The sequence below is a fragment of the Schistocerca serialis genome, chromosome 6 (assembly GCF_023864345.2).
Source record: "Schistocerca serialis cubense isolate TAMUIC-IGC-003099 chromosome 6, iqSchSeri2.2, whole genome shotgun sequence".
Lineage (NCBI taxonomy): Eukaryota > Metazoa > Arthropoda > Insecta > Orthoptera > Acrididae > Schistocerca > Schistocerca serialis.
In genome coordinates this window covers 410709128-410733057 of record NC_064643.1, presented here as the reverse complement: position 1 = coordinate 410733057, position 23930 = coordinate 410709128, and the positions used below count along the sequence as shown (strand labels likewise).

The 23930-nt window shown below is 40.4% G+C and overlaps 1 protein-coding gene across 1 annotated transcript in view; it reads right to left on the bottom strand.

Annotated features, from left to right (window-relative positions):
- The window catches only part of LOC126484891 (FERM domain-containing protein 3-like), a 134323-nt gene that overhangs the window by 8612 nt on the left and 101781 nt on the right, over window positions 1-23930 (bottom strand). Inside the window, exons 9-10 of the mRNA XM_050108489.1 lie at window positions 13924-14109; window positions 5191-5403 (exon numbers count right to left, since the gene is read on the bottom strand). Coding sequence (XP_049964446.1) covers window positions 5191-5403; window positions 13924-14109 — 399 coding nt within the window. The remainder of the gene's footprint in view (window positions 1-5190; window positions 5404-13923; window positions 14110-23930) is intronic.

The following is a 23930-nucleotide window of genomic DNA, read 5'->3' as shown; positions in this document are numbered from 1 at the left end:
AGATGCATTGTATGTCTTGTTTTGACAGGACACTTCATTCAGTGGTCATGCAGATATGTAGCATGTGACAGCATTCCACTTGTAAAAACACTGCTGTTACTACCTCCAGTTCCTGCTTATTAAGTGTAAACATGATGGTGCTGCCAACCAAGCCTGGTGACCGGTTCATCTTGCCAAGTATTACACTTATGACACAACAATAATACTTCATAAACAGAAGGGTTTCCAGTAATCAGTATAGCAACAAATTGCTCATCTTTGGATTCAACTGCAAACTGTAACATGCATGGCGTGACGTAATGAGGAGTGACACATCAGTTAAAAACATGTCTCTTGTGAGGAATTTGCCCAAGTTCCAAGTTTTTGTCATCACAATAACACTTCATTTTGAGTTGTCATACTGCTCAAAAGTGGCAGTTTTTGCACATTAGTATGAGTAGCATTCCAGTATCATATCATATTTCTCGATCTGGTGATTACATTCCTCGTTCACAAGTATAACCCATTGCAGAAGGTGCCCATTGTGGCACATCTAAACTCACTGGAAAAAGATATTAATCACCTTCTTAAAAGGGCACACTGGTTGTTTTGGAGTGCTTTAGATGGTACAGAACTGTTACCAGGCAGTCATGTCACCCTCCATAGCAGTGGAATGGTGTGAATCTGGCAGTTGGTTATATGCAGATGTCAGAATGGCACAAAGGAGTGGGTTGTATGAACATGCCCTTGGGCAGATAGTAAATGGATTTATCTGATTTGTTGATGTTTTAATAAGGACTGCCAATAAGTCTACAAGCAATGCAGTACCACGCACAGCCATGTAACTTGGTGTAAGAACAGTAGCCATTAAAAGATTCTGACAAACTTGGACCAGAGATAAGACCAGTTTCTGAGCAAACATTGCAAAGGGAAGTGCATGCAATGCACATTTAGAGTTGGGTAACTTGCAAAGAGACCATTGCTCACACCCACACATAAAGCTGCACATCATCAGTGGGCCAGATAGCACAGAAATTGGATAGTCACTGACTACAGGTGTGTAATATTGTCCAACAAATTGAAATTTTGCCTCTCTCCAATGACGCAAGGCATCAAGTGAGCCAAGAGTCAAGAACCCAATGGGGGACTTAACTCACAGTGTGTGACAGGTGTAGTTCAGGCCAGAGGTGGGTCTGTGGCGTTTTGGAGTCTACTCATTCATATTACCATGAACATGAACCAGGATGATTATTTGACATTCTCAGTGATGAAGTGTTGCCCTTTCTTCCACATCTTCATGACAAGTATGCTGTGAACACGCCTGTCTTTCAAAATGATGACAGCCACATCCACTATGCTGAATGTGTATGTTCCTACTTTGTCAAACACTTAGGCACTCTATCATACTTTGACACTGGTCCTCTGAAAATTGCACAGTCTTAATCCTGCAGAACATCTGGGACCATTTGAATAGCAGCCAAAGCATATCAGTTGACACCCTTTCAGTGTGGTAGCTCTATGAGATCTAATCATTATCATCTTCTGCTGGATGTGGCGTACCTGAAGAAACTTGTGATATCTTGCCAAATTGAGGCCATTACCAAGGCTAGTGCTGGTATGACACGTTATTTGTGTAATGTCTCCTGGGAGTTACTAAATTTTTGTCAAGAGTACTTCCAGTATACAGGGTCATCAGCAGAATGATATAGCTTGGTGAAACGAGGAAATTATTTGAGTTTTTGATTAGTAGAAAATATTTTGTTTGTCTGGTGACCAACAGTTTCTTATTTACTCTACAAATTTTCCAGAGTATATTTTGTCACAACTACATGAAACTAAAGATCCACCGACATTACTGTATTTACTCTAGCTTGGTAGCAGCACTTACATGATGTATGAGATGTTTCAGTGGTAAGAATTTGGAGCTGTGGTGCCATAAAAGATAAGTGTCACTGATTTCTAGTATTGTGAATATCTTGTGAAGTGGATGCATCTGACAGTGCTTAACAAAAATGAACCTAGACATCACAAATACCTTTACATCAGTGATTGAAGGAACAGAATGTAATTTTATCGTTATTTTGTATGCGTAAGCACGCAAAATCCCAAGTCTGTTAAACAAATACGTGAGACTTCAATGAATGGCACATCTGTGTTGAAGACTACCTTGCTCACAGTGTGTTTATAAAACAAGATCACAATCAACACAACAGCACACTTCAAAACTGTAAAGCTGGACTGCTGCCATTAAGAAGGCCATAGAAGGAATTTCACAGGAGGGTAGGTGATCTTATAGGTATAAGGTAAGGCTTTAGATAATATCCCCTAAACCAAGTTCATTTGGTTACGGTAGATTATTTCATCAGAGAAGCTAATGCTGCTTAATCTACTAACCATGAAGACACAACATGTGATAAGTTTCTCAATGCATTTACATGAAAAAAAATGAACCTGGTTCCTTATCGCCCCCCCCCCCCCCCCAAAAAAAATAAATAAATAAATAAATAAAAAATTCATTCATTGGGTTCTGTAGACTGTATTGTGACAGAAAACACACAGGGAAATTGGAGTAGTCAAAGTATACATTCTCAATGAGAGCAGATGTTATAATGAACTGCAGTAAACTATTTTTGCTTCCTCAAGTATCCTTGATAACTGTAGTTTATCTACTACTCTTTGTCTGTTGTTTATATTTCTTGGCTACACTTATCGAGAATAATAGTTATCTACGTTCTAGAAGAATAACAGCCCTATTCATAATGAATGTTGCTACTTATTCCTATTTGGAATCTTTAATCCTTGAAACTATATAATCAAGAAGTTCATAGGAATTGTTCCTACTAAGTTATACTTTTATTTTTCTACTGGATTGGTTAAGATTCCTGACTTCTTACATTGTGTCTGGTGGGAGGTGTTTGTAGACCTTTAGAGCGAAATACAGAACTCCAGTCTGAATGCTAGACAAAAGATAAAGTCTACATGGATATTATTTTTATGTTTTACATTTTGGTTGTGTTAGCTGCAATTAATCTGAAATTGATGTTTATTGCTGGCAGTAAATACCATTAAAGAGTAAATGTTTTCAGTTGTGAGTGTAAGACCTTTTGTGTGAGGTATTCATAGCAGCCTATTAATGGGACAGTAATTCCCTGCTTGTTTTTGACCAGTGATGCAGAATGACACTATGTTACAAGGAGTCCATTACATGTTCTTGGATGGCAGGTGCAGATGGGTGGAGGAGTTAAGGTGTGATTGGTGCAGAGTATGTCTATCCTCCATTCTGGTTGTCAGACATGGACAACCAGTACCTGAGCAACAAGTATATGTGCCCTCATATTCTCATACAGTCCAACATCAGGCCACTGCCACATCTGAATGCTCCATAAATCACGATACAGTTTGATTAACCAGCCAGCCAAATAGAGACTCACAATCAGGTCTCTTTCAAAATCAATCATGTGACGATAACTCTTATCTCACATGGATATGCAGCATCTACATGACCTTCAAAATGATCACTCAATGTCTGAAACTGTTCATGCCCCTTTTATACCCTACCAGATGTGATTACTATATTAATGCAGTCTGGCGGCCAACTCTGGATGCTTTTTGGAAGGCAGTGTATGCAGTCAGTTAAGAAATACGTCCAGTCATTAACTGATTACAGAGGCAGCTAAAGGATGATTCCATCAAATTAGCATGAGATTTTAAATCTCCAGTAGATATACTGTTATAGCCAAAAAAATTAATGTTTTCAGTGACAGAGAGATGTTCGTGTTACACTGAAAATTATTTTTTGTCTGTGAGTGTTGGAAACACTTGCTGTCATTATGGGGAAGATATTACTGAAACTACTGATTTCAAATTGTCATAATATTTGCAACAATGCAATTTCAATGCTATTCAGTCATTATTCTTATTTGATAATGATCCAGATAATTTTTGCTATTTTGCTGGGTGTTATAATTTTTTTAGACATGAGGATTTTGAAATACTGTTGGCAGTAAGTTTAAACTCTTGATTACAGTATCTTCTAGATTAGATGAAGTTCTCGCTTCACGTCACCTGTATTAAATTTTTATATCCACACAACAGATTTCTCTGGGTACTGGTCTGCCCTCATATCATGCTTTATCTTCTATATATTTCCTTAGCATATTAAATGACCAACAGCCTTGCCTTCTTTAATACACCTGTTCTTGTGAAATGACCAAAATTAAGTGAAGTCAAGTGTTCCACTTACTATTATTGCTTTCCCTTTGCTTATACACCCAAGGGTGTGTGGGATAGTGGCATAAAGTTTTTGGTCCTGGAGTAAATTCCAAACCTCTCTGCATTGTCTCATGAAAATGGCATGTGACACTGTTGAAGGTGGTCCGTCCGTTGGATGGCATTGTTAAGCTCGGCAGCCTCCTTGAGAGGAGTAGACACAGAACTCTCACACTTCATGAAGGAAGGATGTCATTATGATGGAAGGATGCAAAACCTGTCTAATTCGGCAGCTGAACCTGTCATTTATGGTCTCCAGCCAACAAAGGACTCCCAGCCAACAAATCCATATGACTTCTCTTTTTTTTATTATATTAAATGTGTAAGTAAGGGACATAGTTAGTTTTATGTTTATCTGCTCAATAGCCATTCCTGTTTTTAATCTTTTCATTTTAATGGATTTTAATCATATTATATGTAAGTGGTTGAGTGCTTCAGCTTGTGATGGATGAAACATGTTTTAACATAATGTAATCCAAGTAACTCCCTGTTCTTCTGAAGAATATACCCTTAGTGGTACTAAAACCTGAGTCGTGTCTAAAATTAAAGAAAAATTTGCACCTGATTGGGGGCTATGTACTTTATAAATTGGAAACTTACTTACAGTTGCTCCTAACGGCCATGTTCAAGATTGTAAAGGACATACGGTACCCTAGAAGGAAACTGCGCAGGGCTGCTTATTGATTAAGACATTAAATTCACATTTGGAAACAAATCTAACACATCTCTAATAATCGTGATGTGAACAGGATGCCAAAGAAGATGAATGTTCACAAAATTTGAATAAAATGTATTTTTAAGGCATAAAGGGAGATGAAATGGTTGTTAAAACAATATTCATTTTACATTCAGGGTCACTGAAAAATTATATATTTATGTAAATAAACAAAATGAACAATGATTTACACTGAGACTTCCGTGACTTTGTTGAACTGCACGTACCTAATTTGTGTTGGGAAGGTTCCTTAATGCCGTCAGTTACATTCTTTTCTTCTGTTGCTTTCTGATGTTTTTCAAACCCTTTATCCAGATTTGATTCATAAACAATGTCTCCCTTGGGTGTGGAAGTGCAAGGGACCATGCATTGAGTGGTAGAAGTGCGTGATGGTGAATTCTGGTTTTTTTCATGCTTAATAAATGCATCAATATCCTCAGCTGATAAAAAAATAAAATGAAAATCCAAACCAAATGAAAAATGACAGTAAATTAAAGTTTTACACTGTATAAATAAACTTAAAGAATAGTAATAATAATAAACTGTATCAGAAAACTGATTATACGTAAGCTATAGTAACTGGAGGACCGTTTTTCATGCTGGAATGAAAGTAAATAACAAAAAGCACGAAGCACACAGCAAGCTATAAAGAAAGGATGTACTAAAGAAGAGAGATAGTCAATATTTTCCAAGATTTCTTTATGGCCATGAGGAAATTTCTTATACGAATATTGTGTAGCTTACTTGCAAACCAATAAGGCAGGCTGCACGGCACCAGTATTTGTCACTTTTGCATCAGCTGCATAGCAAAATCTATTTGACATTGTCTAATTTTAAGCAAAACAGATAATTAAAGAATTATAAAAATTACTAAGGAGTGCAATGTCAATCAAGGTTTCCATTTTATTTTCCTTCAAATGCTACATTAACCCCTATTTCCCTTCCATTTTTGGTGCGGTTATTCAAACTGCATTTTTCTACTATCCACCTCTGTATCGGAACTTCACCCCAAATGACTGTCTTAAGCAAAGATACATTATGTATTAGCAAAGTTTCATGATATATCACGTTGTTCTGTTAGTTTGTGATTTCACATCAATCACAGTAACATAATTTTGGATTTTTATAATTTTTTTTTTTTTTTAAATCAGTGAAGATAATCAGAATGTGGACCAAATTGTGGCACTCTTTGTTTGTGCTCTTTCTGCTAAGTAGCACACAGAACTTGCATTCAGAAGAATGATGGTTCAAATCCGTATCCAGATTTAGGTTTTCCATGATTTCCCTAAATCGCTGCAGCCAAATGGTGGGGCAGTTCCTTTGAAAAGGCATGGCCAGTTTCCTTCGTCATCTTTGCAACATTCCAAGTTTGCGCTCTGTCTCTAATGATCTCAACTGTGACAGGATGTTAAACCCTAATAATTGTTTTCTTCCTGCTAACTGACTTTCACAAAGGTTCACTTCTGCTTCATATTTTCTAATATTATCCACAAAACAATCTTAACATATTGACTGTTATGAGATCGCCACTGGCAACAGCAGAGCCTTATGCCTGATGTCATGTACCTAGCAGCAGCCACAGCAGAGTCTCACACCTGAAGCCCTGGCCTGTTTTGGCAATGAAACATCCATCACTATGCATGTGGCAGTCAATGTGTTAAACTAGGTTTACACAACGAAATGCTTCTTTTCAACTGGATCATGAGAATTGCTTTCTCCATTCTTACTTCTGAAAATGCAAAACATCTGAAATGTCATACATACCTGTTGTGACTAGCCGATCTTTTAAAGTGCCACCGCACAGTTACGCGCGTCCTCTACATGCGGCGCTGTCTGCCAGCCATGCAGCAGCCGCGCCACCTAAGCGGCCAGCCAGCCAGCGGCTGCTAGACTTGGACTCAGTACTGATTTGAATGTTACCGTGTACGCATGTCTTACTTTGTCTACTTGCTCTGTGACTTACATGTGTTGTGTCGTTTTTGAAATATATGTGTTCAACTTGATGTTATAACAATTGGCGACGAGGTAGTGGATTTTTCCTTTTCATCGTTGAGCCACAGGTTTCCATGGCTACTTTAGAGCAACTATTGCAAGGTCTCCTTGAACAGCAAACGCTTCTCACATTGGCGATTTGCGATTTCGTCATGGCATCCAATGCGGGGCATTTCTCGTCTTTGTCTATACCTCCTTTTCGTCCTTACGACGAGACAGCGAAAGACTGGTCTGATTATGAAAAACGTCTTCGACAGCACTTCTTGGCATTTCATGTCACAGACGAACAAACATGTAAGTCTCTGTTCCTTTCATGAATTTCACCACAAATGTATTGGTTGTTGTCCCAATTGGCTCCTTTGAAAGATCCTGTGTCTTTGTCCTTTGCTGACATGTGCTCACTTCTGTCTGTATATTTTCAAAAGCATACGCATGTGGTAGCCTCTCGTGTTGCCTTTTATCGCTGTCAAAAACAACCGACTCAATCTTATCGCGCTTGGGCTGCTGAACTTCACGGCCTCAGTAGAAAGTGTCAATTTGTTTCTGAAGTTCACAAAGAATCCTATGCCGATTCCATGGTATGGGATGCTATTATCCGGTCGGCGCCTGACAAAGAAGTTAGGCAATGTGCCCTTTCACTGGTCCGCGTTATGCAATGCGGCTTTCCAGAAATTGAAGACTATGCTGAAACAGGCCCCGTGCCTGGCTACTTATCGATCTGGCCAACATCTCGTTCTTGCCATGGACGCCTCTCAATACGGGGTTGGTGCAGTCCTTGCACACCGTTTTTCTGACGGTTCTGAAAACCCATTGCTTATGCCTCCAAAACGCTCACGGATGCCCAACGAAAATATTCTCAAATTGAAAAAGAAGCTTTGACCATTATTTACGCTCTTCATAAGTTTGGTGTTTTTCATTACGGATCCAAATTTCATCTTGTTACAGACCACAAACCACTTGTTTCCTTGTTTTATCCATCAACGTCGCTTCCCAACAAGGCTGCACACCGCCTCCAGCATTGGGCTCTTTACTTGTCTTGTTTCAATTATGAGATTCATTTCTGGCTGACAGCTCAACATGCGAATGCTGATGCACTGTCTCGCCTTCCCATGGGTCCTGATCTGGCATTCGATTGGGACGAACTTTTGTGTTTCCACCTGGATGTTGCCAAGCAGCGGGTTGTGGACAGGTTCCCCATCACCTGGGACCGGCTGGCGGCTGCTACGGGTTCTGATTGTACCCTCTCCCGGGTTTTATGCTGTATTCAGATGGGTTGGCGAGTTTGTCCGTCGGCTAAGACTTCTGATCCGTTGCAGAACTACTACGCTTTGCACTACCGCCTCACAGCTAGGGATGGTGTTATCCTCCTTTCCACCAACAATGATTTGCTGCATGTTGCTGTACCTGCGTCTTTGCATGCTTCGGTCTTGTGCCTCCTTCACCAAGGGCACTGGGGTGTGTCTCGCACAAAATCTCTGGCGCGCCGTCATGTGTACTGGCCCGGCATCAACTGAAATCGCACACATGGACGCTGCCTGCGGCCCTTGTGCATCACAGGCCGCCGCCCAGAAGTCATCTTTGTCACCGTGGCCTTCACCTGAGAAGCCCTGGGAGCGTATTCATGCTGACTTCGCGGGACCTTTTTTAGGTACTTATTGGCTACTCATAATTGACGCCTACTCTAACTTTCCTTTCATTGTCCATTGCACGTCGCCTACCACCGCGGCAACCACCGATGCTCTAGCTCGCATTTTCTCTTTGGAAGGCCTTCCCTCTACTCTTGTTACTGATAATGGTCCGCAATTTGCCTCTTCCGAATTTGCGGATTTTTGTGCCCGTCACGGTGTCATGCATGTCAAGGCCCCTCCGTTCCATCCACAGTCAAACGGTGAGGCTGAACGACTGGTCTGCACATTTAAGCCTCAAATGAGGAAACTCCTGACTGCTTCGGCTGCTGATGAGGCGCTTCTCCAATTTCTGGCTTCTTACCATTTCACCCCCATGGGCAACCACAGCCTGGCTGAGCTCTTACATGGCCAACAGCCCCGCACACTACTTAATCTTCTGCGGCCTTCCACCTCATGGCCGCGGGTGCCTTCGCTTGGCCGGTTCAGCACCAGCGACCTTGTATGGGTACGGGGATATGGCAGGTGGCCAAAATGGAGTCCTGGCCGCATCTTACGACACCGTGACTAACGCCTGTATGAAATCCAGACTGATACAGGTGTGGCTGTGCGTCATTCGGACCAGCTTCGGCCTCGTGTGCTGGCAGCGCCTGTTCCAAATGCTGCTACGCCACCTGTGGCTCTGCCTGACGCTCGGGATCTTGGCATCTCTCATTACTCACAACGCAGCCCTCTCACCATCATCTCGGTGCCAGTACAAGAACAGACGCCACAAGGAGACGTGCCCATGCAGGAACTGGATGAACATCATCTGTCGGAGCAACTCTACTCGCCTCCTTCTCTTATGGATGCTGACACATTGCCCATGTCTCCTGTTATAACAACTGGACTTGCCACAACGCGCAGATTGGTGCAAGGGGCCCCAGCAGATTCGACCCCTATGTCTCCTGTCATCTCGACCCGTTATCATCGGGGACACTTCCGTCCATACGGGAAGCCTCCTCCTCGAGACTTTACGGCCAGTCGAACAACACCTATGGACGTTAGCAATCTACAGGCCACCTCCATCAAGACCAGTGCAAAACATTCAAAGGGGGAAAAGTGTTGTGACTCGCCGATCTTTTAAAGTGCCGCCACACAGTTACGCGCGTCCTTTACATGCAGTGCTGTCTGCCAGCCATGCAGTAGCTACGCCACCTAAGTGGCCAGCCAGTCAGCGGCCGCTGGACTTGGACTCAGTACTGATTTGAATGTTACCATGTACACATGTCTTACTTTGTCTACTTGCTCTGTGACTTAATGTTTTGTGTCGTTTTTGAAATATATGTGTTCAACTTAACCTTTAACAATATTCTTAAGCATAGTCACCTGCCCTAGTTAATTTCAAAACTTATCTCCTTTATTCAAAGCTAAAATGAAATAAATATGACAGCAACTAAACCTTTCCCCAGATAAACAGAGAGCTTGCTTAGCTTAATTATTTGCTTGTTTGCCATTTAGGTTATAACTGCAGTGCCTAATTAGAACCATCTGGAGGAATTGGCACTACAAATACTTTCAGCTAATTAAAAGGTCAGCATAATCAAAAGCAGACACCTAGCTAATTCTAAACCATTCAAAATGATCAGCAAGATTTGCACACTTGGAGAACATACACCAGGATCATATTAATAGTAAAAATGGAAAAAAAACCTTACAAAACATCAAATGACTAACAGACACAGAGTCCTTAATTTGAGAAAAGAAATAAAAGGGCATAGTCAAGCAGACAAGCCAGTTTAGATTCTCAGTCAGTGGACTGACAGCTTAAGACAAGGAGGGAAGATATGTGGTCATAGTTTTGACAAGTGGAATTTAAAACTATTCTTTAATTAATTGGACAGCCCACAGATGTACTGCCAGTTCATAGTTTCCAATGAGCACAATATTTTGGTGATCAGACATGCCGCCATCATCAGGTGCACTGATGAACTGAGTTCTTGAGGGCTCGTGGCCAACTAGTATCTCCTGCCACCATGAACTTCTCTTTCTGTGGCCGTGCATCGGCAGCAGCAGTCACGGAGATGCTTGCGTCAGCATCTGCGATGGTATTAATGTAAGTTCTCTGTCTGCTGTGGTCACTAGATCATTTTGTTTGCTGAGAATCTTCTTAATTAAACTTAGTTCTTTTTCCCAAGCCTTGCTAAGATTATAGCCACAATGTTGGTTGTTGAGATCATCCCTGGTATGAATTTCTATGGCTTCTCTAATGTTGCTGTCCCAGTATTTGGAAGTGTATGCCAAGATCATGGTATGTTCATACTTCATTGTGTGGTTCTCAGACAAACAGTGCTCTGTGACTGCTGCCTTGTTGGGATACATCAGCCAAGTGTGTCTCTGGTGTTCTCAGTGACAATCTTCAACAGTGCACACTGTCTGTCCCCAAAATATATCTTCCCACTTTGACATGGAATCTGGTATATGCTGGCATTCTGCAAACCGAGATCATCTTTGACATTTCCCAATAATGCTTGTGTTTTATTGGCAAGGCAAAAGACAGTTTTTACTTAGTACTTCTCCAACATATGTCAGATTTATCCCGATAGTACACCAGTGTATTTTATAAAGGCAGTGGCTCCATCTTCCGTCATAGCTTCTTGCATCTCCAAAGGTTCTACTGTTGTGGTGGGGCTCTAGAGTGTGCCTAAACTGCCATTCTGGGTACCCATTTTTTTGGAATACAGTTCTTAGGTGTTCCAGCTCCTTGGGCAGACTCTTTGCATCTGAAATGCTGCACTAGTGTTTTAAGTAACCTATTCTTCTGCAAAGAGTGGTGGCAAGTCTCTGCAAGCAAATGAAGGTCAATGAGCATTTTCTTCCAATACACACTGTGGCCGTAGGGTGCCATCAGCTCTTCTCATGACCTTGACGTCCAGAAATGGTAATCTTCCTTCTGCTTCAGTCTCCATAGTGAATTCGATGTTGGATTTATATGCAAGGAAGTCAAGGAGTTTGTCCCTTCCATGGGGCCAGATGGATGATCTTGTCATCTATGTAAAGGAAAAAATAATGGGTTTTCATTTGGATGACGCCAGGGCTTCATCCTTGAACCACTCCGTATACAAATTCATGACCATGGGTGAGAGTAGACTGCCCATTGCAACTTCTTTCATTTGTTCATAGTATTCTCCATTAAACAGAAAATACATAGAAGTCAGGAAGTGTGTAAAAAGGTCGGTGGTGTTCTCATCAAATTTCTGACCAATATGCTCTAGTAACTCTCTTAGAGGTACCATGGTGAATAATGAAATGATGTCAAACCTCACCAGGATATCTGAGTCTTTCACCCTGAGGTTGTCGAAGTGTTTTACGAAATCCACGGAATTGTGGATTTGATGAGTGCATTTACCCACATAAAGGCTTAGTATTGCACTCATTATATCCACAATTCTATGGATTTTGTAAAATGCCTCAACAAATTCAGGATGAAAGTCTCAGATATCCTGATTAGCTGTGATGTCATTCATTATTTACTAGGGTACCTATAAGAGAGTCACTAGAGCTTATTGGTCATAATTTGATGAGAGTACTTTCTGTTTAATGAAGAATACTCTGGACAAACAGAAGGAGTCACAACGAGCAGCCCATTCTCTCCTGTGGTTGTGAATTTGTATGTGGAGTACTTCAAGAATGAAGCCCTGACATCATCCAAATGAAAACCCATGTGTTTTTTTCATTATGTGGATAAGATATTCATCATTTGGCCCCATGGAAGGGACAAACTCCTTGACTTCCTTACACATATGAACTCCACACATCCCAACATCAAATTCACTATGGAGACCGAAGTAGAATGAAGGTTACCATTCCTGAACGTCGTGGTCAAGAGAAGAGCTTATGGAACCTTGAGCCATAGTGAGTATTGGAAGAAAATGCAGACTCGCCTCCATTTGCATGCACCCTTCACAGAGGAATGGGGTACTAAAAATAACAGTGCACAAAGACTCTGCCCCAGAAGGTGGATCTCCTCAGAACATATTCTGAAAAAATGGGTACCCAGAACGACAGATTAGGCACGCTCTCCACCCCACTACAACAGTGTAGCCTGTGGTGATGGAAGAAGCCATGGAGGAGGAGGCAGCCACTGCCTTTTACTGTACAGTGGTGTACTATTGGTAAAAATCTGATGCATATTGGAGAAGCACCGAGTAAAAACTGTCTTTTGCTCACTCAATACGAGCATTATTGGGAAATGTCAAAGACGATCTCAGTTTGCGGATGGCCAGCGAATACCAGATTCAATGTCAATGTGGGAGAACATATACTGGGGACACACAGGTCTCACCATCGAAGACCATTGCAGAGAACATCAGAGGCACACTCATCTAATGTATCCCAACAAGTCAGCGGTCGCAGAGGACTGTTTGTCCAAGACTCGCACAACGGAGTACGAATGTACCAGTATCTTGGCACAGACTTCCAAATACTGGGACAGTATCATTAGACAGGCCATAGAAATTCATACCAGGGATGACCTCATCAACTGAGATTGTGGATATAATCTTAGGAATGCTTGAGAAGCACCACTGAGTTTAATAAAGACAACTCTCATCAAACAAAACAATATTGTGACCAAGGTGGACAGAGAACTGAGATTAATGCCATCACAATCACTGACACTAGCACCTCTGCCACGACAGCCAACACTGATGCCCGGCTGCAGGCGTGGACTGCAGCCAAAGCTGATGCGTGACCGCAGGCATGGACTGCAGACGGAGTGGTTCACAGGGGCAGGGGTACTAGTTGGCCACACTCAGGAGCTCAGTTTATGAGCGCACCTAATATTGGCAATGTGTCTGATTGCTGGAATATTGTGCTCACTATGAACTGGCAGTACACCTGTGGACTATTTGATCAACAAATACGCTATGAGAAACTGAAGAATCACACTCTTTAATTTTGTTACTTGCTTGTTAATCAGTCTTGCTGTCTTTTTTTTTTTTCAGCAACCAGTAAACAGAAGTTACATCTGTCTTAAAAGTGTTAATACTCATTTTGTATATGAATTAGTGGGAATATATCAGTGACATAAATGACTGATGCAAACGAGCTGTGGGTTCTGGGAATATCAATGACAATTACAAGTGTTCATAAGGTCTAAACAGCATGATATCTGCCTATGAAGTAATACTGAATCAGTTTTCAATTAATAGAGGCTAAGTATGTATCGAGACAGTTCTGGAAAAGAAAAGAAATTGTAAAACATAACACAAATTTATAAGAGTGACGCTTCTGTAAATTTCACTTACGTGGTACAATATAAAAAAGACACCATAATCTTTAATGAAAATTAAATGTAAACACCTTGTAACCGATGCTTCCCTGTTATTTCTTGATCTTCAGCAACAGTCTCGAGAAGTGGCAGTGCAGAGTCTGTGCAGTAAGGTGATGAAAGTGGAACATCAGATCCACACAAAATATTTCCGCTGGCATCCAGTCGTGCATCTGAGGTTGGTGCAGAATGATTGGCTCTTGGGAGACTTCCATACCCTATAAAAACACAAGTTGTCATTATCAGCATACATTTATTTCTGTAGTCTTCTCTTTTCACTTGCATATCACTGAAATAAAGACTATAGCATGTAATTAAAAGCAAATGTATCTGCCCTTATAAAATTACCATAATTATTTGATGTTCTCATATAACCTTTTCAAAGTATTATATACAAATCTTAATTCCTAATTTCCCTTGAACAAGCTAAAATCAAAGATTATCATCACTGTTTGTATTTCCTCCACCATTGTTTCCAGTTATTCCTCTTAGTCAGAATTTGGTATATACTGTTTCATTTCATTTGCCACATTCTCATTTTTTTCCTGCCTATTTTTTTAAATATATTCTAAAGAAACTAACTTCCTCTAAGATTGAAAACCAGCTTACTGATATCAGCACCATGCTTCCCCATGGTACACTTTAAACCAATTGGCAGTTTACTTATATTCCGCATATCGACTGCATTGGGAAATGGTTTATGATCTGTAATGGAAAACAAATGCTAGATGCTACAGTCAAGCAAAGGTTTCCACAGATCTCAAATTGGTTTGATTCTAACAATCCAGCACTTTATTAGGCAAGATCCTATTGGAAGTGGTATACCCTCACTTTTGTCCAACATTTGTTGGACTTTCCAGTTATAGGGGGAACTACAGTTCAATGTGAACTCTGAACCACTGCCCAACTTGGCAATTTTCACATATGCAATTCATGAAATAGACATGACAGTCCACACTGAATGGATATATATATTTGCTGAATCGTAACAGATCAGTAAAGCCAATACGAAAATGTAGCAGATGTGCTTACGGGACAAATAATTCACTGCCCACATTGTACATCTCACTTAAGAATAAGAGAGACTTTGAGGCATCTAGATACCCATTTTTCCCTCACTCCCTACGTAATGGAATAAGACAAAGTATTGTTAAGTACAAAGTACCTTTATCACGCACTTTACAGTACCTTATAGGATATATATCTACATCTACATCCATACTCCGCAAGCCACCCAACGGTGTGTGGCGGAGGGTACCTTGAGTACCTCTATCGGTTCTCCCTTCTATTCCAGTCTCGTATTGTTCGTGGAAAGAACGATTGTTGGTATGCCACTGTGTGGACTCTAATCTCTCTGACTTTATCCTCATGGTCTCTTCACGAGATATACGTAGGAGGGAGCAATATACTGCTTGACTCTTCGGTGAAGGTATGTTCTCGAAACTTCAACAAAAGCCCGTACCGAGCTACTGAGCGTCTCTCCTGCAGAGTCTTCCACTGGAGTTTATCTATCAACTCCGTAACGCTTTTGTGATTACTAAATGATCCTGTAACGAAGTGTGCTGCTCTCCGATGGATCTTCTCTATCTCTTCTATCAACCCTATCTGGTACGGATCCGACACTGCTGAGTAGTATTCAAGCAGCAGGCGAACAAGCGTACTGTAACCTACTTCCTTTGTTTTCGGATTGCATTTCCTTAGGATTCTTCCAATGAATATCAGTCTTGCATCTGCTTTACCGACGATCAACTTTATATGATCATTCCATTTTAAATCACTCCTAATGCGTACTCCCAGACAATTTATGGCATTAACTGCTTCCAGTTGCTGACCTGCTATATTGTAGCTAAATGATAAGGGATCTTTCTTTCTATGTATTCGCAGCACATTACACTTGTCTACATTAAGATTCAATTGCCATTCCCTGCACCGTGCGTCACTTCGCTGCAGATCCTCCTGCATTTCAGTACAATTTTCCATTGTTACAACCTCTCGATATACCACAGCATCATCCACAAAAAGCCTCAGTGAACTTCTGATGTCATCCACAAGGTCATTTATGTATATTGTGAATAGCAACGGTCCTACGACACTCCCCTGCGGCACACCTGAAATCACTCTTACTTCGGAAGACTTCCCTCCATTGAGAATGACATGCTGCATTCTGTTATCTAGGAACTCTTCAATCCAATCACACAATTGGTCTGATAGTCCATATGCTCTTACTTTGTTCATTAAACGACTGTGGGGAACTGTATTGAACGCCTTGCGGAAGTCAAGAAACACGGCATCTACCTGTGAACCCGTGTCTATGGCCCTCTGAGTCTTGTGGACGAATAGCGCGAGCTGGGTTTCACACGACTGTCTTTTTCAAAACCCATGTTGATTTCTACAGAGTAGATTTCTAGTCTCCAGAAAAGTCATTATACTCTAACATAATACGTGTTCCAAAATTCTACAACTGATCGACGTTAGAGATATAGGTCTATAGTTCTGCACAACTGTTCGACGTCCCTTCTTGAAAACGGGGATGACCTGTGCCCTTTTCCAATCCTTTGGAATGCTACGCTCTTCTAGAGACCTACGGTACACCGCTGCAAGAAGGGGGGCAAGTTACTTCGCGTACTCTGTGTAACATCGAACTGGTATCCCATCAGGTCCTGGCCTTTCCTCTTTTGAGCGATTTTAATTGTTTCTCTATCCCTCTGTCATCTGTTTCGATATCTACCATTTTGTCATCTGTGTGACAATCTAGAGAAGGAACTACAGTGCAGTCTTCCTCTGTGAAACAGCTTTGGAAAAAGACATTTAGTATTTCGGCCTTTAGTCTGTCATCCTCTGTTTCAGTACCATTTTGGTCACAAAGTGTCTGGACATTTTGTTTTGATCCACCTACCGCTTTTACATAAGACCAAAATTTCTTAGGATTTTCTGCCAAGTCAGTACATAGCACTTTACTTGCGAATTCATTGAACACCTCTCGCATAGCCCTCCTCACACTACATTTCGCTTCATGTAATTTTTGTTTGTCTGCAAGGCTTTGGCTATGTTTATGTTTTCTGTGAAGTTCCCTTTGCTTCAGCAGCAGTTTTCTAACTCGGTCATTGTACAACAGTGGCTCTTTTCCATCTCTTACGATCTTGCTTGGCACATACCCATCTAATGCATATTGTACGATGGTTTTGAACTTTGTCCACTGATCCTCAACACTATCTGTACTTGAGACAAAACTTTTGTGTTGAGCCGTCAGGTACTCTGAAATCTGCTTTTTGTCACTTTTGCTAAACAGAAAAATCTTCCTACCTTTTTAATATTTCTATTTACGGCTGAAATCATCGATGCAATAACCGCTTTATGATTGCTGATTCCCTGTTCTGCATTAACTGTTTGGGTCTGTTTGTCACCAGAAGGTCTAATATGTTATCGCCACGAGTCGGTTCTCTGTTTAACTGCTCAAGGTAGTTTTCAGATAAAGCACTTTAAAAAATTTCACTGGATTCTTTGTCCCTGCCACCCGTTATGAACATTTGAGTCTCCCAGTCTATATCTGGCAAATTAAAATCTCCACCCAGAACTATAACATGGTGGGGAAATCTACTCGAAATATTTTCCAAATTATCCTTCAGGTGCTCAGCCACAACAGCTGAGCCAGGGGGCCTATAGAGACATCCAATTACCATGTCTGAGCCTGCTTTAACCGTGACCTTCACCCAAATTATTTCACATTTCAGATCTCCATCAATTTCCTTCGATACTATTGCACTTTTTATCGCTATAAACATGCCTCCCCCTTCACTGCCCAGCCTGTCTCTGCGGTATACATTCCAATCTGAGTTTAGGATTTCATTACTATTTACGTCTGGTTTCAGCCAACTTTCTGTCCCTAGTACTATGTGGGCATTGTGACCGTGAAGTTAACAGCATTATGATGAAAAAATGGGATTTTTTACAAAGACCTCTGTTTTGGTGAAGTGGGGTCAATTTCAAAGATGACCATTTGAGTTTGGACATTTAACAGGATTTTTACTTCCCACATGAAAATATTTTTGATGAAATTTGATGGAATAAAACAACAACAATTTCCAATGTACTGTATTTTGCGGCCTATAAGACGCATTTTTCTCTTTGAAAAATTGCCTCTGAAATTCAGGTGTGTCTTATACTTGAGATTAATATAAAAATGTCCAGCATTGGATTTAAAATTCCCACTAGTCTTAAAAATGTCCATATGTTCGATGCTAGAAACCTCTCTCTAGCTGGCAATATTTAATTCAATCAACAGCAATAGCACACTGATGTGACGAACGTGAGTTGAAGATATTCATAAGCTTGCTAACACTGTCTCCCTACCACCCAGCCGTCACAAAATGTTTAGCATATGATGTGTCACTGCAGTCTACATTGCCACTGAACTTGAATTGCATTGTTCGTAAAAGTACAATATTTTTGTTAGTAGTTAGTTTTGTAATGGAAAACAAATGGTATTCATATGATGCAGCCTACAAATTGAAAATAATAGCATATGCAGAAGAACATGGAAGCAGAAGAACTGAATAAAAAAATGAGGAAGACTAAATGTGCAAATAGAGGACTGAATGCAAAATGGCTGAAACCAGAAGATGGTGTATCAAAATAATCGATTCAAGGACACCATCAACTGCTCATAAGCCAGTGCTACAGTGGAACTTAAGACTTTAAGCATGGAGATGATTGGTGCTACAAGTTTATGAGGCATCATCGACTTAGCATGCGAACAACAACAAAAAAAGAGAGAGGGGTCACAAAATGCCACTACAGTAGTATGAAGAGAAAATATTATCTTTAGATTGCTTTATTATTCAACATTGAAAGAAAAATCAGTGTGGAACTAAGCCAAGTAGCAAATATGGATGAAACTCCTCTGACATTTGATGTGCTGAGTAACAGAACTGCTGTCATGAAAGGTGCTAAAACTGGAACTATGAAAACAAGTGGACATGAAAAAATGCACTACACTATTGTCCTTTCATGTCGTACTGACAGTACTAAACTTAATCCAATGATCATTTTCAAGTGCAGAAGAATACCAAAACCTTCTGAAACACTGCCAAGTGTACATGACAAGGGTTGGATGCATGAAGCTGGTATGAAATTGTGGATTAACATGTGTGGGAGAGAAGGAAGGGTACTTTATTGAACAAGAGTTCTCTCCTGAGGCTAGATAAGTTTAGCAGTCATTTGAAAAATTCTTGCTGGCCGGGGTGGCCGAGCGGTTCTAGGCGCTACAGTCTGGAACCGCGCTGCTGCTACGGACGCAGGTTCGAATCCTGCCTCGGGCATGGATGTGTGTGTTGTCCTTAGGTTAGTTAGGTTTAAATAGTTCTAAGTTCTAGAGGACTGATGACCTCAGATGTTAAGTCCCATAGTGCTCAGAGCCACTTGAGCCACTTGAAAAATTCTTTGAAAGAAAAATTAAGACAAGGAGATACATAGCTTGCTGTTATTTTGCGAGGACTTACTTCACAATTGCAACCTCTTGATGTCTTGATAAATAAACCATTTAAAGTGTATATGAGAGAGGAATGGAACAAATGGAGATGAATGAAACCCAACATGAATTCACACTGAAGGCAGCTTGAAAATGACCTACAATCAAACAAATATCTCATTAGATAAAATAATTATGGTCTAGAGTGAGAGAAGACATTATTGCTGAATCTTTGAAGAAGGGCAGCATAAAGAAAGCTCTCGATGGCAGTGAAGACCTTCTTATATATGAAGTGGACAACGAAGAAGAAGAAGAAGAAAGTTCAGATGACGAACTTCAGGGATTTTAAATGTCAGTTTGTTTTTATAAACTATGAATCTTTACTAGTCTGGCTTTACAATATAATAATAAAAATGGTAAAAATATTATTTTTTAAAAAAGTAACTTAAAAATTAATGTGCGTCTTATAGTTGGTAGTGTCTTACAATCTGTAAAATGTCATAATATTTACAAAATAGTTCCTTAAAACTAAGCAAATTACATTTACTCACCCCCTTTTAACAAACTTAAGATAATGAAGAAGGTATGTTTATTTAACAAGTACTGACAGAAAGAAAAAAAGGTCAAGGGAGAAACACAAAAAATACTATGGCAGATATATGTTGTTGCCTGATCACTATTGCTAGCTTCACCATTAGAAGCAGCAGCAATAACAACAACAAAAACAATAACAATCAGCTGACGTCAGGTAGGATACAACTTTCTAGCTTTTTCTATGTTTTATGATCACCAGTGATAAGTGTTCCTGTTGCTGTTTAATGTTTCCAGTGTTCTCTACCAACCTTTCATTAGGACATCCTTTCAGTCCTTGTTTATCTCGTGGATTTCAGCAGATAACTTCCTTGGACTATCTTCCATCTACTGACCTGGCTGCTGGTCCCACCCTCCTCCATTTCATTTCTCCTAGTAATTTACATTATCTGTCTCTCCATTGCTCACTGAGCAACCCTCAGTTTTTTAATGATTTACACATTAGATGTTTGTCTCACTACCATAGGGGAGGGCAGGCTGCCAGAATGTGACCAAGCATTCCCTCCTGCATACTGAAGGGCAAGCAGGCAAGCCTTCGCTACCCCTATCACATTACATCACGAGAAACAACTAAAGGCTGTTCACAGTTAAACCAATCTTCTACAGTGTGTTGCCTTCTAACTCAGTGGTGATGTAATGTGCAGACTTAAACAAGCAGTGTTTTTTTTCTGCAAAATGCATTAGTGCTACACAGAATACAAATATTAGTTGCTAATTACACTAAAGCTAGAAATGCATGTGGCAGAATCTAAGTAAATCTCCGACCACATCTCTGCACTGCTAGACAGAAAACTGCTTCTTCGTCAGTTGTACCATTTTTCTGGGAAAACCACTTCTACCATCACAAGCAGTGATCACTCTTCAGTACACTCCCCACCATTTTCTGTCCAATCCCCTTTATTATGTAAGCAGACAAAATAACTTTATTGTATTGGTGTTTTTACAGTGGAGTTATTTGCACTTTACTGAGTTGGGTACTTATTTACAGTTATTAAGCAAGTTTTTTGTTATACGTCTGTACGCGAGGTTTTCACACTCCTAAACATTCCTAGGTCTATTGTTTCCAATGTGATAGTGAAGTGGAAATGTGAGGGGTTTCATACAGCACAAAAGCATACAGGTCGACCTCGGCTATTGACTAATAGAGACCACCAACAGTTGAAGAGGGCCGTAATGTGTAATAGGCAGACATCTATCCAGACCATTACACAGGAATTCCAAATTGCATCAGGATCCACTGCAAGTACTATGACAGTTAGGCGGGTGGTGAGAAAACTTGGATTTCATGGTTGAGTAGCTGCTCATAAGCCACGCATCACGCCGGTAAATGCCAAACGATGCCTCACTTGGTGCAAGGAGCATAAACACTGGATGATTGAACAGTGGGAAAACATTGTGTGGAGTGACAAATCACAGTACACAATTTGGCAGTCAGATGGCAGGGTGTGGGTATGGAGAATGCCCAGTGAATGTCAACACATCGAGCACCTGTTCATAATGCATGGCCTGTGGCAGAGTGGTTACAGTACAGTAACATCCCTGTAATAGACTGGCCTACACAGAGTCCTGAGCTGAATCCTATAGAACACCTTTGGGATGTTTTGGAATGCTGACTTCGTGCCAGGCCTCACTGAAGGACATCGATACCTCTGCTCAGTGCAGCACCCCATGAAGAGTGGGCTGCCATTCCCCAGGAAACCTTCCACCTGACTGAACGTATGCCTGTGAGAGTGGAAGCTGTCATCAAGACTAAGGGTGGGACAACACCGTATTGAATTCCAGCATTACCGATGGAGGGCGCCACAAACTTGTAAGACATTTTCAGCCAGGTGTCCGGTTACTTTTGATCGTATAGTGTATACTGACAGAATGTTACATCTGGCTAGGCCTTCAATGTAGCAGACAATCGGTAGCTCCAGATCTTGAGTTTCATGCAAAGTTACACTGAATCCCAAACCAGTAAGTAAATTGGTCAAATTTCTTTTTGCAGCAGTAGGGGTATGGGATATAGATCTAAGTAACTTTTCAGTTTTCTTTTTTGCCTTCTTTTTCCCCACTAAAATGCAGTCCACAAAGCATGCAGTATATGAGGTACCATCTTCTCAGCACCAGTACAAATGGTGGAAAAACAGAATTTTCATATGGCATTTATTTATAATGGTTGCTGTTTTTATGATCCTCTCCTGTTCTGCTTGTTGGTTTTTGCACTTAGAAGAATCCCCCACATAATTCATATTTTTCACTTTAAATGGGAAGCACATAAGAGTTTTTTTTGTTGGAAACGTGCAGTCTCCATATTCTTCTCTCATTCTGCCCTTGACTGTTTTTATATGAAATATGGTACCTGAAACTTGGTACAAATGCTGTGAACTGACAGTAGTCATTTGTCTCTGTAACACAATATCTTCTCCAATGATGCAGATTTTTACAATTTCTGAATGGCCTCTTTTCTCATTGTAGGTACTGAGCTTATAATGAACTTTTAAAGACAGTCCTCATGATACTTTGCATCTGCAGTGTGTAGATCCTCAATAGAACAGATATGTCTTGAGATGGGGTCTTCCCATTCATCCTTCCTCTTCTGTCCGTGAACTGTAATTATATTGTTCTAACTGAATGATTGATTCACCACAATTATAGGAGTTTTGTCTTCTGTTTATCAAGAAATTAGTAATCATCATCTTTCACACAAAACAGGCAGTTTTGAAATCAAATTTCACTTTAATTGAATGTAAATGTGTTATACCATGTGACATTGAAAGGTGTTCCTCTGAAAGAGGTTCTCTTGTAAATCTTCTAATTGAGTCAGCTCTGGTGTACCCTTTTCTGCAAGATGCATGAACTCTGCCATATTTGTTTTGTTCCTGATGCCTTCACTATTCCCATCTTTTCTCGGATAATGTGCATTTAGCAATCGATCCCTTTTCCCACCAACATTACATAGGTCAATGACATTAATCAATTTTCTATAGGTAAGTACTTATATAAAAACTCAATAAATGACATAAGTACTTGCGTAGTAAACTGGGAATAACTCCGTTATATAAGCAAGAGCACAGTGATGTTATTTTGTCTACTCACATAAGAAAACTGTGTCGGAAATGCTGGTAAGGTATTGTCTGCCTGTAAATTGAAGTTTGCAGCACCTGTGGTGCGGGGAGTGGCCTTTTCTGGAAGAGTGGTACAACTGCCATACAATACAATTAAAAATCAATTTACCATCCAGCAGCACAGAGCAGTATCTGGAGATTTACATAGATTCTACTAATATGGTTTCTAGTTTTATTATTATTAGTAACTAATATCTGTATTTTGTGTAGTGTTGAAGGATTTTGTGGAAAGTCTGTCTGCACATTGTATAGCCACTGATTTATAAGATGTGCTATGAAAGGTTGGTTTAACTGTGAAAAAGCCTGCATTTGCTTATTGTGATTTAACTGGAACTCACCTGCTTGCTCTTCAGTTTGCACATGCACAGAGGGGGAAGTGCCTGACCACATTTTGGTGACCTGCCTTTTCCCACACTTCCACTCTGCACCTCCACCTTCCCTTGACCCCTTGTCTTATCCACAGAAGACAATTTATTCCTTAATATGGCTGTACCATACAAAGTCATAGTAGACACATTTATATTTGATCTTAACTGACTTTAATTAATAATAAATTTAATTTTACATGATTAAAACATTATTTTTAATAATTGGATTTTTCATTTGCTTTCATCACACAACAGGTCAACTTTTTGTAGGAACTTTAATGTAGTTTAATTTTGTACTGGGCCATGTTTTTTGAGTTATTAAATAAAAACAAAAAAATGACCTTCCGAGCCCCCCTCCACCTCAATGCCGGCACCCACTGGTCAGGATTTTATATGTTGTTTATGGCACTCCCCACTACCAGTGGGCAAAAATTTGTGAGTACACCAGTTATTACCCCTACTTGACCTTTTTCAGTGTTAATTGATGGGGATATTTACAAAAA